This window comes from Chenopodium album, chromosome 6 (assembly GCF_948465745.1).
Source record: "Chenopodium album chromosome 6, dcCheAlbu1.1, whole genome shotgun sequence".
Taxonomy (NCBI): domain Eukaryota; kingdom Viridiplantae; phylum Streptophyta; class Magnoliopsida; order Caryophyllales; family Amaranthaceae; genus Chenopodium; species Chenopodium album.
In genome coordinates this window covers 7,448,724-7,467,760 of record NC_137839.1, presented here as the reverse complement: position 1 = coordinate 7,467,760, position 19,037 = coordinate 7,448,724, and the positions used below count along the sequence as shown (strand labels likewise).

The 19,037-nt window shown below is 34.1% G+C and overlaps 1 protein-coding gene and 2 pseudogenes across 4 annotated transcripts; 2 read left to right on the top strand and 1 right to left on the bottom strand.

Annotated features, from left to right (window-relative positions):
* Positions 1–3,257: 3,257 nt before the first annotated feature.
* LOC145635789 (F-box protein SKIP1-like) lies at positions 3,258–6,650 on the top strand (annotated as a pseudogene). Its single transcript, XR_014113913.1, has 2 exons — positions 3,258–3,684; positions 5,735–6,650. The product of XR_014113913.1 is annotated as an F-box protein SKIP1-like (transcript).
* Positions 6,651–7,466: 816 nt separating this feature from the next.
* Positions 7,467–10,931, top strand: LOC145634468 (molybdopterin synthase sulfur carrier subunit pseudogene; annotated as a pseudogene). Of its 2 annotated transcripts, none has more exons than XR_014113420.1 (2): positions 7,467–7,659; positions 10,559–10,931. The product of XR_014113420.1 is annotated as a molybdopterin synthase sulfur carrier subunit pseudogene, transcript variant X1 (transcript). The 2 variants fall into 2 exon arrangements; XR_014113421.1 differs by lacking the exon at positions 7,467–7,659 and adding an exon at positions 10,120–10,450.
* Positions 10,932–14,564: 3,633 nt separating this feature from the next.
* On the bottom strand, positions 14,565–18,242 carry LOC145634467 (protein MULTIPOLAR SPINDLE 1-like). Its single transcript, XM_081685889.1, has 10 exons — positions 17,973–18,242; positions 17,840–17,897; positions 17,580–17,726; positions 17,409–17,471; positions 17,177–17,256; positions 17,009–17,063; positions 16,409–16,519; positions 15,650–15,842; positions 15,013–15,083; positions 14,565–14,753 (listed from the first exon to the last, which is right to left on the bottom strand). The coding sequence occupies exons 1-10, from the start codon at positions 18,141–18,143 to the stop codon at positions 14,569–14,571; spliced, it is 1,134 nt and encodes a 377-aa protein (XP_081542015.1). The 5' UTR covers positions 18,144–18,242; the 3' UTR covers positions 14,565–14,568.
* Between the last annotated feature and the right edge of the window lie 795 nt (positions 18,243–19,037).

Below are 19,037 nucleotides of genomic sequence, written 5' to 3'. Positions count from 1 at the left end.
ATGCTGATATTGCATAAAGAACAAAAGAAATACATGTGCGGGTCAAGGTATACCCTTTTGGTTTAATGATGAAGATCATGTTGTTGCTGTTTTTGTATACTGTATGTTCTTATGTATAATAAATTAATATATAATAAATAAATAAAAAAGACCTTACATTGAAATTTTGATTAGTAGAGCCTTAGCTTCCATGATTGTGGCGGCGACGGATTGATTGGTTGGTTGTGGTGTTTGTTGAGGAGAGATAATTAAGGAGAGGATAGGAGGTAGGGTAAGATGAGGACTGAGGAGAGAGATTTTAATAGAGATTCATAAACCAAACTTTCCTAGGATTAGGAAATAGGAATATATCATCAAATCCAATCCTACAATATTTTGGTTTGGTAAGTAACGGCTAATTGGGCTTCTTAATAATCCGAGGGAACGTTGGTAATTTCAACCCAAATTGGGCCGAGTTAATTCACCACTCTGGGATGGTAAGTAACGCCTAATTGGCCTTCTTTATCAACATTCTCTCGCGTCTGCCATTAGAGGATAACATCAAATCCCCCTTGGGAGGAACTCAATCCAATCCGAAAAATTTGGTTATTTGAATCTAATTCGAAAATAAAAATTAAAATATATTAATTACAACGATAACATCATGTACCAAATATCAACAACAAGCTAAGCAACAACTTTCACCAAGTTAGCCGCAAACCTTTCAGTAGGCAATCCAAATTTGGGTCCATATTCATACATGCTTAATTTTACAATTCAGTTTTCAGTTTAGTTGGATCCTTTTTGGGTTATCCGAAAATTAAAATTTTCAAAAAAATCTCAATCTGATTTGATCCGAATTGATAATTCGGTTTGGATTAGATTGGATTTCAGTTTTAATCCGAATTATGAACACCCCTACATCTGCGTGGGTGTGATAACTTGACTACTTAAGATATTATAATTGTGTTGCCCTTGGTAAAGATGGCACTGGATCAGGCCGACCCGATGCCCGGCACGACCCAGCACGAAAAAAGCACTGCGACACGGGCATGAAAAAGCACGGCACGACACGGTACTATGTATGTGGGTAGTGGGTCGGGCTTGGGACACCTTTATTTGTGAGAAGCACAACAGTACAAGGCACGACATGATTGGGCCCGACACGACAAAACATGCTAAATCAATGCAATTTTGCTAAGGCACGCAAGCCCAACACGGAGGCACGTGGGCCTAGGCCGTGCACGGTCAACCTTTTGAAAACTTAGGCCCAGCACGGCACGACACAAAACTCGTGGGCCGAGTCATGGGCCAGCCCTAACTAACCCCAAAGCACGTGGGCCTGGCACGGCCTAGAGCCATCTTTAGCCTTTGGTAATGTAAAAAACTCTTACTAATTTATGATCTTCCACATTTTCTCTTTTAATTGCTGTATTATTCTACATTTTGTTTTAAATTCAATGTAATGTTTTTTTTGTTTTAAAACTTGATTTGGTTTTGTTATTCCAAAGAAGAAGAAGAAAAAAAAAAAAAAAAACACTTTGGGAGCAGAGAGAAAGAGTAAGGGATTCTACCCCAAAATGCCTCTAATGGGGATAATCTTACAAGCTCATGGTTAAGAGATGTAAACTTCCCTACTAAACCAAGCTTTGCTTGGCACATGTTAAATTGATAACCAATTGAAACCTAGGATTCAATATACCTAGTTGAAGTTTGTACTAGTTGGAATGTATTATGCTCTAATCTTTTGGAGTTTGGAGTCTTTGGACAATGTATCATATTACTCATTCCGTTCCAATTTTAGAAAAATCGGGACGTTGGACTTTTTCACTATTCATGTACTATTAGCTTTGACCATAATTAATGTTTTACTAACATAATAAAAATACTAGTTTTGTGCCCCGTGCGATACCCGGGTTGTTTATTGAATTTTAGGATAAATTTATAATCTATGTCAAAATTTAAAATATATCATTGATACAAAATTAGTTCGGAGTTGATGTGTTTTTCTGACGATTTACTATCTCGTAAACATGTAATGACTAATAATAATGTTGGTGAAAATGTTCGCTTTAATACATTAAAAAAATAATTAAAAAAAATTAGCAAAAAAATAAACTAAATAAAATAAATGTTCAAAGCACGTCAGATTGACCCGAACACAAAACTTTGGGCAAGGGATGATCATTTCTTGACTCATAACATGAAGTGACCCAATCCGAGATTGACCCGACCCTAATTGACAAGTATCCATTCTATAATATATTGTGAAGTATATAATTTTAACCAATTAGTATATATTATAAATAGATGTTTTACGTTTTGAACTACTTCCTTCACTCCAAAAAAATTATGATATAAAAAATAAATTTATATGAGAATTTTTTAGAATTATAATCTAATAATTTTTTTGGATAAAATTATAATTCAATTTGTACATCTGAAATATTGACATTTTATCGATAATAAAACTCTAAACTAACAATTTTATACTAAAATTATATCCAAATAGAATTCTAAATCAACTAACTTTTTTATCTTATGAAATCAATTTAAATCTATCTAACATGGCGCGACACTTGGCGAAAAGTTAGAACGCCAAGTGTCTTAATGTCGTAACCTGGCTAAAAGTTTAGCTTTATATATTAGTTATACTAGTACGTACCCCGGGCGATGCCCCGAGTTCCCTTCGCAATATATATCTTTATGTTTTAAAAATCCTTACATTAATTCGCAACTTATAAAGACGGGTTAAAGTTGTGTTAAAAGTATTTAAAAGTTATAATTATTTATCTTATGCGTGTCACACTAATTCATATTTGTTGTTTACATGACGTGACACTTGGCGAAAAATCAAAATGCCAAGTTTTGTTTTGGTTGATTAAAGTGTATCATAAATAGTTTTGTACAACTTTGTAAATTTTATGATATATATTTAATTTAACATATTTATAAGATATATTTTTAAAGTTACAATCTACTTATTCATATGGAAAATTAGAAGTCCTATTAGAAATAAAACTATAAATAACTTTTTTATCAGAAATAAAACTCTTAATAACTTTTTTATCTTAAAAAATTCTATCTTAAATGTGGCATGACATTTGGCGAAAAGTTAAAGCGCCAAGTGTCGCTGTCTTGTGACCTGGCTAAAAGTTTAGCTTTATATATTAGTTATATGATATGATATGATATGATATGATATGATTATATGATTTTATTAGAGGACAAATAGAATGGAACACCCACTTTGTGAAATACCCACTTTGTCCCCTTGAATTAATTTGATGAGTACTACTCGTATCAAAAAACGTAAAAACCATTTGCGCAAGCAAATCTTCAATCTGTCCAAAAATGAACACAGAAGATAACCCAACCGAGTTAAGCCACAACTCGGATTGGGCCGAGTTAACTCACGAGTGCTTAATCAACATCCTCTCACGTCTGCCATTAGAGGACAGATGGAAGGGACCTATGCTCGTCTGCAAGCCATGGTTGGAAGCTTGCAAAGACTCTTCACTCAACAACTCCCTTGATCTTGAACCTTACTTTGAGTCATCTACTGAGTCAACTCGTTGGTGGTCGCGAGTTTCAGAGGAAGATCGATGCGATTCTTAAATTCATAGTCGATTCGAGTGATGGGTTGTTGAAACAAATCCGTGTTAGACATTGTTCTGATCATGCCCTCATTTTTGCTGCTCAAAGGTTGTTTCTTTTTTCCAATTTTTGTACTCTATTTTTTGGGGGTCTTAGCTTGATCATTCATTTGAATGCTTTCGTATTAAATATAGCTATTTACTGAAGTATTGAATCTCGGAAGTTGTGATGTTGATGGGATTCGATCCGATTAATTACCAGCCTACTAACATGAACATGTGATTTTGGTGTTCATCTTTATTATATATGGAATTATAAGGAATTGCTGGATGGAGTGGAAAATGGAAGTGGGTATTTTTATTTTTTTTTTATATAATTTATTTGGATTTTGAATTTATGTAATATGGGATTAATTAGACTAATTGATAAATGATGTGATAACTATAGTATGGTTTTGAAATTAGGCATAGTTTGTTTAACAGGAAAGTAGTTTGTAGCACTTTGTAAAGAGGGTTTTGAAGGAGTTGCCTACTATATGAATATTTAAAAGGATTTGGAGTCATTAATTTGGGAGTTTAATGATGATATATGTAGGGTTTTGTTATACATTCATGGTTGAGGCTTGTTGTTGGACCTTGGACATCTACAATATCTTAGTGTAGTGCATGCACTTTAGGCTTTGTATGCTGAAGAAAGCCTCTTTTGAAGTTTTGAACTTGATGGCCAATTTGGTAGCTGGTTATAAATAGTGCTAATGGAAATGAATATACGTGTAATATGATAATCCAAACAACATCCTAATGTCAATGGTAAATTGGTAATGCAATTTCATCCCTAAACGTAGTGTTTTTCTTTATATATATTCATATTTCATAACCACCCCCAAATGGTAATGGATGGTAATAAAATTTTGTGAAGAAAAAGAGAGAACTTGTAGTGAACTAGCATTACCATGGTAATGAAAATTGATTTTTCTTACAAATTTATATACAAATTTGTTTTTACCAAATAGGCTGTGAGTACTAGACACGATGAATATCAGACTCTTTTTTTAAAAAAAAAAAAAAAAAATATTCATTGACTAGGTGTTTGGCTCATTGGAATGGGGTTTTATGAACTAATATATGAATTGGGGGAGGGGGTTGCTATGAGTTAGATTAGTGACAGGAATTAACTAGGCAAAAATAGATAGCAAAAGATAAGAATTGGCTTAAGGTTTCCAAACCGACCTTCCTACTTTCTACCCTTAAATGCTTAAGGCATAACAAACTCTCTCACAGCTTCTGGATTCCTTCCCTTTAGATTTTGCTGATAACAACTTAAAATAATAACTTTTATTCCCTCCTCTTGACGTGTAAATTAGCTAGTAAGATGCTGCCGAACTGGTCTTCTCTTCTTGTTGGTGATAGTCACCGGTGGTTTAGACTTGGTGCATAGTGCCTGGGGGTGGGGGATGATTAATCAAATGTTTCCAGTCCTTAGTCCATAATTGAAATATGTTGAAAATTTAATATTTTGTGGTTAATAAATATTCTTATACCCTTGTATGTGATCATTATATAATGTTGTATTTTTTTAGCCTGATACATATGCCTCCATTCCCCAACCCTGAGGATTGTAGATTGTGGGGATTGTAGGCCACCGTTTTCTGCCCAGTTGATTACTTACTACTGCACCTATTTTCCCTAAACACACCACATGAAGGTCTTATACTCTTATGTCGTATTTAGCTCTTGTTGCTTATCCTTTGTGATAAGCCTTGTCTAACTATTATGTGGTACACATGCTATGTTGGTTGAAATTCCAATCTTTTTGTGATTTGAATCTTTTTGCCTGTGATACTTGGACAGTTGGACTTGCCAAGTTTTCCATGGTGATTGATGGACTTCATTTTGTACTTTTTCGGTTGTGATTAACCCTTGCATATCTAAGTATATCTCAACACTATTGCTAACATGATCAGTTGGTCACTGGTAGAGTAGTAATAAGTATATCTCGTTAGTAGTCTCTCTTTTCTGTTCCTGACCTTGTGCAATATCCACTAAAAACTTAATAAAGAATAAGAGAACATTCTTGCTTCTGTGAAAACGATCAGGAAAGTTATAAAGTCCCTTGTGAATTCTGTGAGTGGTGTTTCAGTTGATTGCTTTGTTTACAGATGCCCAAAACTTGAGGTTCTTTCAATTAAAAGTAGCCAAAGTGTCTCTGATGTGGCTATGACTGAGGTGGCCAAGAGGTGCCCTATGCTGAAAGAACTCGATGTTAGCTTCTGCCATGAGATCTCTCATGAATCTCTATCATCAATTGGAAGAAACTGTCCTCATCTGAAGGTACTAAAACGCAATTTCATGAATCTGCTGGATTCTTCACAGCATAGGGGAATTGTACCAAATGATTACCTCAATGCTTGCCCCCAAGACTTTGATTCTGAAGCTGCTGCCATTGGTAAATCCATGCCTAATTTAGAGCATCTCGAGCTAAAGTTTTCCAGGTTGTCAGGTAGAGGCCTTGCTATGATTTCTGAAGGCTGCTTAAACCTGGAATTTTTGGATCTGAATGGGTGTGCAAACTTGACTAGTCGTGATATTTTAAATGCATCCTCAAATTTGAAGAACTTGAAGACAGTTTTGAAACCAAACTTTTATATACCAAGATCAGTGTATCACACTGAGAGGTATGGTCACTGGAGGCTGTATGATGAACGATTTCAAACAGATATTTTTAGGATATAAATGCCAACCCCTTATAGGTAGGGGCACCAGTTTGACTGTAGGCTAGAATTTACTTCCGGAGTTGCTTCTTACAGCTGATAAAATTGGAACGATACAGAGGCTAGAATTTACTTCTACAGCTGTGTTTATGAAAAGATGTTGAAGCTCATCTCCGCTCTTGTCTGAATGATTTCTGTTGTGATAATACCAGCACTCACCTGAGTTGTATACTTGTATTGTTATTTGTTGTCGCAATATTTGTTTGTGACTACCATGTAAAGCTCATTTCTGGTTTAGCTGTTGTAAATACTGATGTTGTTCATTAAATGAATAAACGGTCAAATATTCTGTGTTCTGATATAATTTGATTCTGAAATATCTGCAAGATTATTCTTTTTGTAGCTCAAATTATAAGCTAGATTTGTCAACATGTATGGACGGTTATTAAGTAGACACCGGATACAGCCCTGGCCAACGATTGCTATTGGTTTTATATACAGTACGGAGTATACTGTTTTGAGGTGGTACACAAGCAAAAACTTGGCTTCATCAACCTTGTGAAACATCAAAGTGTCCTGATGCACAAGAACTTTTGTCAAAACTTCCTTAAGCCAATTTGTTGATGTAGAGTGAACCTTATACCCATTTCTGGCACAACTAACACCTTGTGCAAATAATAAAGCATTAAGCATCCCATAACCTTGAAAATTAGTGACCTTATAATACATTTGATTTGCATCTTCCCACTTTTACCATTGTCCCTAATGCTCCCCAACATCTTATGATGCTTCCTTTGCAAAATATGCACAATTGTAATCCAATGTAACGTCCAATTAAATTAATTCTATCCAAAAAAAAAAAAGGTGAAATTTGAATTACTACAAATAATTGATTATTGATTTTAAATCATTAAGACAAAAAGTAATACAACTAACAAGTGTTTGGATCAGCTGACAAGAGAGTTGTTCTAACTTAATCTGATTTTTTTTTTTTTTTTCAAAGCTAACTCCATAAATAACAATATTTTTAAAGATAGCTTTCATCCCGATTAAGATTCGACTTAACTTGACTAGAATTCGAATTACTTGTATTTAATAAACTTTGGATTATTGGGTGAGGCCCCAAATAAGAAAGGAATGCCCAACAAAATCAAGTAGTCATATCTTGATGATGTGGTTGCAACTTCCAAGAACAAAACTTCACTAGGAGCCTCAACGATAACTCCAAATCCCAATAGTTTCAGACTTTCCTTTTCGCCGGAACTCGCTGATGACTCAGTAGTCCCGCCGCCTTATTGGTGATTGTTGTCGCCGGCCGCCGCGCTCTCCGATTGCCGGAAATCCATCTCATATATTCTGCAGCTTACACTCAGGTAAATTTGATTTCTCCTCATCAATTGCTACAATTTTTAAGCTTGATTTTCTGTCATCTTATTGATGTTAAACTTAGATTGTAATACCCAATTGATTAATTTGGGATTTCTTTACCCTGTTTTGAATATATTCTTTGATATATAATGCTTAGTTGAACTCAATTTTATGATATTTGGAATATTAGGTTTTATAAGCAGTTATCATCTTGCATTTAGTTGATTAAATTTGGGGATTAAAATGAGTGATTTAGTGGTGTATGATTAGTTTATTTTAATAGTTGTATATTGATTTTGTTCGGATTGATGAATTTTGTAAGAGCCTTGTAATTTAACCCTATTAGATTGAATACCCTGCACTAATTTAGCTTCATATGGTACAAACAGCTTAACAAGTGATTGTTTCTACACTAATTACCATTTCCATTGTGCGCCGGGTGTATCGTACAACCTAAGGCTTATTTGCTTTCCCATTTTCTCATAGTCTGGAGCTTTTATTGAAGCTATTAGCAGAAAATAGGTGTATGTATACTTATTAGTTAGTTTATGTTATAATGCACTCTTGCTGTTAATAGATGGGAATTGTAGTTTATCAGAATTTTTTTGCTCGATATCTTGTTTATGTAATATACATGTTTTGCTATTTTACTTGAATGTGATGGAACTCGACCTAGATGAAGGATTTAAGATAGGGCCATGCGAATTGCGAAGGGTGGGGAGATGCTGGATGCTTAGTGGATTAGTTGGGTGTTGAAACAAGCTGGATTTTTGTGGACCACCACTTGGTATATAAGTCTAACTATATCTCTTAATCTCCTAGGCTCGAACCAAAATGGTGGAATACAAATTATGAACCTAATTCATTTTCTGAGAGTTGCTTCTCGGTCTCCACTTTGCAATGGTGGCCTACCGCTTAGGCACGATTCCTGAGCCTCACCTTAGCACCAAACGCTAGAAGACATTGTCCATTTCAGAAAAGGCTATCATATTATTATTTTTTTTTCACTATTTCCTTCTCTTTGTGTCTTCCCATTTTGTGCAAGTTTGGATAAATGTAGATATTTAACTCTACCTAGGGTAGTTATGATGAATTGATGATATCAGCTATAAGAATTACAAGGAATTTCCTTTCTTAGTTGTGTTGATCGTAAAGATGAATTGAGAACAGGTGGTGGCTTCAAGTTCTAATTTTTTCCTATTGTATAATCAAACTTTAATGTCATGTTTTATGAATGGAACTAAGTAGCCATTATCAATAAGCTGAGACTAAGGATTCCATTTGAGATGGTAATGGCAATATGTGGTCATGCAACTCCTGCATCTAAAAAAAGCTTGCAGGCTTGCAGCCTATCACTAAAATGAGCCAAGCAATGACCATATGTCCAATTGTCCATATGTGTTCTTCCAAATCTTCAATTTGAATCTATAAGTTCAGACATCATGGTCCACCTGTGGATTATATGGAGGAAATGGGGTTGACAACTATGTTCAAATCTGAACTGAAGCCAACCCGATTTGGATTTGCTAGGAGCCTAAGAAAGAGTCCAAATCCTTATAGAGGCGGGTTGGACTTGGATACTGGTCTGACTTGTGTTCACTTGTCCAGTCAATAGATGGTATTTAGTATTTTTAAAAATTGTTGTCTAAATGACTCTTATATCAAATAACCTAAACCATATTTTAGCCATCCCCTTTTCTCGTCACCTTTTTTACCTCCTTTCATCTCTTCAGCCTCCCTCCATTTTAGATCTTCCTTTCCTATTTTTTTTTTTCAGTTTTCATTCTTCCTCTCTTACTTTTCTTATTTCTCATCTCCTAGAGGAATAAGCGACAAGACTGCATAATAATAGAGGTCATGGAGATTTACCAAAAAAAAATAAATGAAAATTTCATTAATGAAAACATCTCCTTCAACCGTCTTTAAACCCACTTAGCTGTATACAGGGTAAGGGATTTTTTTCAGATCTGAAACTTAGTTGATTACATCATTCGTACACCTTTTTTGTTATTTTTTTTAGAATTAAACCTATGTAAAGAATTAGGATTGTTTGTATAAATTATGGCCACCACAAGTTTGTACTTTGCTGTAGGTCTTAAAAAAGTGAGCTGCTGATGAAAGTTTTGATGGGTTTTGTGTTGACTAATGGATTTATGTAGTAAAATTTTGGTTGTGCATATCATAATCACTGTACCACATGCTATATACTTATTCAGATTTCATAGTTGAACTCTAGCCATTGATTCTTTTTCACCACTATATCTAGAATGGTTGAAATATGGTGCTTAATTTGCTAGTTGGAATCATTTTAAAGTTTTGCCTTTTGTTGTGGTCTCTCTGGTTGGGAATAATTCTAATTATGATATTGGTTGAAGCTAAAGGTGGCGGCTCAACCAAAAGTAAAGTTATTCCTTTTTCTCCCCTTATTTTAGTAGCGCACTATACATAAAAATGCCCTGTTCAGTTGTTCTAAATCACTAGAACTTAGTGGGACTTATAGCTTCTTTTATCTTCAATAGTTTCTGTTATTAAATATAGGCATCGTGTCTTTGCCATGAAACAACAAGATCGAGCCTTGCACCATGATTTGATTTCACCTTCTTTGGCTAGAGAGATTCTAGACTCCAAGTTTAGATGTCTTGTGCTTCTCTGAAACTTGTGACTCAGTAGTTTGTGTTTTACTTTATTCATTAAAATTCTTAGAGATGGGGGTATAAATTGTTGCTTCATCCTTTCTTTTAGAGTCCTGTTCTTGGATTCTTTGGCCTAGCTTGTTCCAATCAGAAACACCTGTGTGTATGTGACTTTATCTCAATGGTGCCTGATAATTTTTTTTAGCTTGTTGTATTGACTAATCAGTCTCATTCCTCCGGTGATATTGACTATTGTGTGATCTATCGGCAGTTTATTGTAAAACGTATGCTCAACATTTTGGCTTCATTTGATACAACAAGATGGAGCTGAAGAACCAAACTGAAACTCAAGAGGACACTCATGAAAGGGATGAAAAATCATCAATTGAGCTAAAGGTCCTGTTTTTTGCCAGAGCCCGGGATCTGACTGGGTTAGCTGATATGCCACTGGAGGTAAAATCTGGTAGCACAGCTCGTGATTGTTTAGATAAGATTGTCACCCAGTTTCCAGGTCTCGAAGAGTTACGAGGGTGCATGGTGCTGGCTTTGAATGAGGAGTATGCATCTGAATCTGCTATTGTTAAACATAGGGATGAATTAGCCATTATACCACCTATTAGTGGAGGCTGATCGTTCCTTGTATACATTTCACTTTTTATACTTTTGGGCCTTTTGATATTCTTGTAACTCCCTTGTATAAAATAAAATGAAAAAAAATCCCTTGACCAATGTAATATGCAAGCTATAAACTTTGTTGCATATTTTCATTTATGCTTCCTGTGTAAACAGACTGTATACCGAACATGCTCTCTGAATCAAGCCTTTGAGGGAATTTTGGAAATTACTCTGCCAGGGTTGCTAATAAGTTCGTAAGCTCATTAACTTTTCGGTATTCAAGATAATTCTGGAAAGATATTGGTTAAGAGTCCGGCTAATTGCCTAATATTTATGCAACATTTAGAAATGATAGATAGATTGTGACCTTAATCGATAAGCATAGCTGCAGTTCGCTCATCAAGGGTACCTTGGACATTTCACCCCGTCAAACTAGCTAGTCTACTAGAAAATTTTCTTCTTTACATTATATAACTATACAAGGTAGTAGTATATAATGTATATTGGCCGAAAACATTGAAGCAATGAAGCTTCAACACTGAACATAATAAGAGTAGAAGGCGAATACATCACAGCCTGTAACAGAGATAAATGACCAACAAGAGGAAACCATGGAACCAAGATGTTTGTGGTTTTACAGCATCTGATTTTCTACGGTGAATCATACCCAATGGTAAAAATCTTGGTCTTCTTACCATGAAACCGAGCTTTCGAAAATGCAATGAACAACAACTACTGTTACTGTCAACACCATTTGTTTCCATGCTGCTGCTAATTACAGGATAGTTCTTCACACCCTGACGAGTTACAGATGGGGTGACAAGATCAGATTGCAATATGAATAAGGCTGAGCATAAAAAGAGTGCAAAGGATCGACGCCTCAACCACATTGTCATCCCCTTGGTTAGTGAGAAGGGAGATGAGCGCGTATGGTTAGAATTTGGATGTTGTGAAGGAATGAGAGAAGGGGCATACAAATAGGAAGACAGTTAATTGGTTTAGGCTGGCCATCTAAATCATGTTATAATTATAGCCATCTGTATTACTGACATTATAACTATAATCATAAAGAATGCTAAGGTAATTAGCTAGTACTCGATTTTTTGGAATTTAGACATATTTCTTTGCTAACAGAGGATCGGATCATGTAAGAGATACAACGGTTGCATTATCATCTGCTACATCCCTGGCAGATGACTCATGAAGGTTGTATACTTGTTTACAAAAGTATACAAGTATATTTTACATGAAGGTTGTATACTTGTATACAAGTATGTAAATTTGTAATTGTACTATAGTTTTGTTAAGAGAGAATTTTTATTGACAATGGTTCTAGTGGTTGTATTTCTTACATTGCCCTTCCCTTCCAAGGGATTTAAGTACAACTAATTAAAATTAGGTATAAATATAATCATGTTAGGTATCAACCACTAGCAAAGCCTAATATGCCTAATAACGTTATTAATAATTCTTAACCAAAATTAAACTAAAAGCTAATCATTGTTCCAATTTCCACATTATAAACTTTTTGCCTAAAATAAGATAATAGGAGTTATCTAACATTAATTTCCCAAGCTGGAATAGTTGAGTTACAATATCTTATATGCATGATTAAAAAGATGTTCATAGAACATACTTGGTACGTTTTATGTACGTTTTCTCTTTATACATAACTATAACATAGTAATATGTTGTACATCATTAAATTAATCTCAATATACATTTTCAAGAATATGTAATTACACATTTATACTGTTTCATTCCAATTAAGAAAAAATAAATAAAAATAGTAATAGTAAACTAAATGTAAAAAATGAAGATTATTAAAGAAAGAAAAAAGCTAACAAGGGGAGTATGAGCAAAGTAGAGTGTAAATTTGAAGCATCTGATGTTCTGCTACGACTAGCAACAACAGCTGGAATGAATCTTGGTGATCCTCGGAACATCACAGCAAGTTTTCGAGGATTAAATAAATAAGCTCGATTATTACCATCATCATCAACTTCATTTGTTGCCTTACTGCTACTGATGCTGCTAGTAACAGCATAACTCAAGGCATGTTCATCATGTTGTGCTGATGAACTCAGAGTAAGTTGTGACATGAATAACATGAAACATACTAACAACACTGCTTGAATCGACGTCTCAACTGTGTCATCTTGATTGTTTATGTAACTTTCAAGCTCGAATAATTCAATTAAATCGAACCAGGTTGATGAAGAAGAGATGAGCTGAAGTTTTTGGGGTGGAAATTATTTATTAGGTGAGGAAATAATATGGTTTGTGTAGTTATATTTAAAGGGTGGCAATTAGTTGAGAAGCTTAGCTTGGCAGACTATATTTATTTTTAATTATTGGTATAAGATTAAGTATGTTGAAATTATCATATTTGGCTAAGTCTTTTTATTTAAGCATATTTTCCTTTGACTAAACAACTTGAGGTTTTGTCTTGTAATTTCTGTTTCCTGCTTCACTCGGTTTCAATCTAGCCGGCAGAAATTAGTAGTTTCCCAGGAATTTGCATCCTAATTTAATTTAATTTTATAGAGATATAAATAAATGGTAGATGCCAAATGAATAATTAAAAGCATGTGTTCAAAGTTGTTTTCTTTTTTAAAAATACTTGTCTATACTTTTGAAACATCCATAAAAGGTGTGATTTTTTCTTAAAAATTATAAATATGACTTTTGGTTGAATTTTCTAACATTCCCTTACATAAGTAAAGTAATGGCAACAATCATAACTGTGAGGTTATGTCATATAAAATGTTGAGATAGTGTTCTTACAATTAACTAGTTTTTGGACCCAGACAATATCTCGATTATTACATGAATAAAATTTATACTTTTACGGATGAATGACGTGTCATGATCCAATTATTCAGTTATAGTTATTATTTATTTATCTATAATCTATATCTATACTTAATATTTAAAAACACAAACCATAATTAAAAACACAAACCATAATTTTTCATATGACACATGTCATCACAAGTCACTCACTACCACACATGACACATGTCACCCCTTTTAATCTTTTAGTTTAAGTCTTTATACATTCTATAACTTGCAAATTCAATTAAGAAAATGAAGTGTTTCATTTCCATCATAATAAAATAAAGTTGAACCAATTAATATACATCACATAAACGTATGAATTGAATTATATAAAAATTGTCTTTTCAACTAATAGACTTAAAATATAACTTAAACCAATATGTCATTTCATATCCTATATTCTTCATGTATATATATGTAACTAAATTCTTTCATCTTTTTCCCCAGTTCTACCCTCATTCTTTTTTTGCTTTTAAGTTTTAGCAATGAAACAATTAGTTCGTATTTCATATCACAAGTTTCAACTACTGAAAAACATACCTACATATGAAATAACCTAAATATGAACCCGTGCATCGAACGGGCCAAAATGCTAGTTCATTTTGAAAGGATTACATGTAATCTGGTATAGTATAGCCCAGTGTTTAAACACTTTTTTGGATAAAGAAAGAAATTATAGGGTCCCTTTGATTGTTTACACTTTACAGCAATTTGGTTTTCCTACCTAACTTTGTTAATGGATCTACAAAAAATACTAGCAGAATAACGAAATTTGATGGATTTTCCAAGACTATGTAAATGGTTTTAATAATACAGAGGCCTAAATTAGCTAAACAATTCATTAAGTATATCTTGGTTGAGTTTCTGGAGAGACAATACTTGGCCAACCTGTCTAGCCAACTCTCCAGTTACTCGGTCCAAATAAAGCGAATAAAGCCCTGACCTCTTCTCCATTGATTGCAATGTTTTACGAGCATGAAGAAATGAAATCAGCCATTCTTCGAACAACCCTACAATGACATCAAACTTTCACATCAGTCTGTGACAGTTTCACTGAAACATGCTAGACTTGTTAGGATTATTGACACAGCAGTGCACATAATTATACTGGTTCAAGGCCTAATTAACCAACTATGTTCCCTGTAATATGAGAGCCAATTTCAAAGGTAACGCCATATTTTGCACTAATATCCATACTTTCTGTTAATATTGAAATCTTACTGCAAAAAAAGATTTTATGGAGTCCAAACAACAAGGTTAAACACATACTAATCTCAAAACCTTCATCTTTTGACCAAGTGACTAAGTAGTCTGACACTAGAAACTCAATAAGCTGAATCCTGCAAATCAAACAATTTATTAGATGAATAAGAAAAGGAACTACTCCATACTACTAAAAGATAGCCAACTCAGTTACAGCAAATGCAGTTCTAATATTACAAGAATATTTGATTCGTCGTATAGCAAGACCACCAACCAGTCAAAGACTAAACAGCAGCATATCCAGAAAGCATAATTATATGTTATAAATTTTCTGGATACATGACACTGTAAGTCCACATACATTTTGTGGTATACAACAAACCATGAATGCTAATATGGGATCCAAGATATTGGTGAGGATATTGATACATAGATGATTAGGACAGTTTAGGTGAGAGATGAAGATGAGAAATGACAGAAATGAAGCATGTCAATTATAGACAAAGGACCTCATGCCAAAGGAGGAAAGATATGGCGATTTATTAAGCATATATGCAGATATGCTGAATTCCACAGTGGTTCAGTTTAAAAATAGATATATAAATAAGTAAATAATCCATTACTTCAATTGATGCAACAATCAAGCTTAGAGGAAAGTCAGGACATTCGTATTAGGGATAAAAAAAAAGTGTGGGAAGCTTACATCACAAACATAGAATCATGGATTTGGGGAAAAGACTCATCAAATGGATCCAGCAAGAGCAACCGTTCTGCTAGTTCAGATATCCTGTGGCAGACAGAAAGCAAGACCCTCTGTCCTACATAGGACACATTTCCAAGCTTACGAATAATGTGCTGAATATGAGTTTGCGCATCAGTTTCAGGCTCACATAGCTCTACAAACAATAATGCAACACGATCAGCAACCATATAAAACTGAAGAGAACACGAAAAGACACTGAGAATTGCTACCATAGCTAAAGACTACTACTATTTTGACATGCAGTCAAAGGACATTTTATTGCCCTGGACAAAAACTGGGGTCTTTGATTCTAGGCAGGATGATTTGTTTGACTTCAACAATTACTGAACAAAACATCAAGAGCATTCATCTCCAATGGCAGTCATATCTGTTTGAAAGAGCAACTACCTCAACTACATGCTCTTATTATCAATTTTTCTGAAGTTCCATCACATTGAAACAGACCAAAAGTTTTCCAATGCCAATGATCAATCAGACATGACAGTTTCGGAGAAACTGAAAAACTATAAAATCAATGAGAAGTAATTTCTAGAAAGAATCAAAACAAACAGTATGGCCAAAAATTAATTATAAGCATTTCAGCATCAAAGTTTAGTCCATTATAACTCAAATCACCAAGGCAAACCAAGATGAAATATTTGTCCAATAAAATATCAAATAATGGAAAGAAATGAGTATGTTGAAAGAAATATAAATTACCATTTTCCAGAGGTGTGCACATCCTTTTGATCAGACAAACAATCAAATTGCTGATAATTCCATCAGTAACAGCCATATCCTTTCCCGTTGATAATTCTTGATTCACAGAACCTTCAAAAACAACACAAAAATACATCTCTCTTAGATGATGAAATCATAACATCAATATCCTATGAAAGTCGGCGACGCTATGAGATACAGTCACCCATTTTGACATACATAGACAATACAGTTGGGATTGGAATCCCTGAAACTGCAAGATTTAACTTTTAAGATCTCTGTAACTATCAATCACCAAGTTATAAAGTTCCAACAGCAGATAAACAAACTCTTTGCATTTGTAAAAACCACCGCAAACTTAATAGGATAAAACTACTAAAGAACTAAAAGCAAGACTACATTCCGCGATTAGTAAAACAACTTAGTAAACATTGAATATGAAGCATACATTAACTACCACAAGTTTACACAAAGGTAACCAGTTGAACCTCATACTAATATTTGCATAAATTTCAAGACATTGCAGATTATATAACATAACATTAAATTTTCATACCAAAACTAGCATTATACAAGACCAAGTATGAATTAATGCCTAACCTAGAATGAAGTCCACAGCTTGATGTGCCAAGTTTGCAAAATTAGGTCTCTTCACCTACAGAAAATCATCGAACGACATGCTTGAAATCGTGACCATACCACTACATTTACAAACAGAAATATTTCTTGAAGATAGGTTAACATATGCTTATGAAATGCAAATCTAACCATGGTAGGCGTCTCACAAAGATCCACAAGAAACTCAGCCGATATCTTCAGCTTTTCTATCTCCTCTTCCTTGTAATATTCTGTTACAAATTACAAGCAGACAGAAACTTTCTATAATCTGATCTAAACTTAATTTCCTCCGCAATTTCATAACATTGTTCATTTATACATACATTAAACGGGAACAAGACCAAAAATTAGTATAAATGAATGTTTAAAGATGCAATAACACCTGAGAAAACTTGTTGATCAATTGAATTGGCCGTCTTTCTTTTAATTCTCTTATGCAAACGTACTGCAAAATCAAGATCAATTAATTCATATCGACAAAATTGATATAATACAAACATTTCCTAATTCTATAATTTTTACATAAACTGAAGTGCAAAAGAAGAAAGATAACCTAATCTGAGAAATCTGCGACGAAGAACATCATTCAGCCGCTGATCAGAACAATTCGTTAACTTCTTAGGGCTTAAAATTTGCAGATTATTGAAAAAATAACACTTGCAGGACGCACTTTCCGGATACAAATCACGACCTAAATCATCTAATCACAAAAACACAAACAAAAAATCAAAAATAAATAAGCACAAAATTCGAATTTTTACAATAAATTAAATCACTAGAATACGAATTCAAGCGATTATTAAAATTGCTAACCTTCAAGACGTTTGAGTTCATCTGAGAGCCGTTGAATTTCCTGCTTACGATTTTTCGCCTGAATTCCAGCAAAAAACTTCGTCAATCAGAAATTCAGAGTAGAGGAGAGAGAGTAAGAATTGCGCGCGCTTACCTTTTGCTTCCAATGGAAGGTACGAGAAGCAGGAGAGGACAGAGAAGAGTGAGGTTGAGAGAGAAGCTTTGATCGGAGAAGAGCCATTGCGATTGCAATCTTCATCGACTCGTTGGAGTTAATCGCCGCCGCCGCCGTAGGTTCCGCCATTGACGATGTTGTTGTAGCCATTTTTTCTCCGGTGTGTTGTAAGTTTCCGGTAGTGAAGTTGTGACACCGTCGGTTGAGTGATTTGATTTTTGGTGAGCGCGGGAAATTGGGTTATTTGGGATTAGCCGCCTTTTTTGGTTGGGAGTAAAAGATAAAAAGAGAGAATGATTTCTAGTAAAATTGAAGTTGGAGGCCGGGGTGTACAATTAGCCAATTGTCTATTATGTCCTGGCCGTGGCCGTAACCGTGTCGTGTTTTGTGGGTCAATAATGTGAGTAAAAAAGTTAAACTTACAATGATACACAATATAATTTATAAACTTAATTATATCTGTATATATGAGTAAAAATAAAAATAAGTACGAAATATTCGTACAAAAATACATGTTTGTACATCTAATTTAACTAAAAAAATTTAATCAAGCTGTTTAATAGGAGATTAACTCTAAATCAATTATTTCATTGTTTGTATTAGTTTCAATAGGTAAAAAAACATAATTAAACACCTGCTTTTTCGTTAATAAAATAACTATGTAAACTAAATTGAGATGTTTTAACTTTCTTCTAGTTTAGGAAAAACATTAGCAGAAATTTTATTTCAAATTAAGTTCCGCTAAGATACTCATTTTTTTTTTTTTTTTTACATCACAAACACAAAATTATTGGCCAACATGTCACCTTGAGCCCAACAAAAAAAAAATGAGTAGTAAATAATTTATTGCTCATTTAATTTAAAAAAAAAAAAAAAAAAACACAAGAAAATGGCGCTGAAACAGTGAAACAACAACACAACCCGCTAAAATTAACCCGCAACTCCATTTAATAATTTTCAAAATTCTCCCGCGCAACCTTCTCCATTTTAATCTTCCCTCTTTCTTCCTCCCCTTCTTCCCTCTCTTTCTCATTTCCCCCCCAA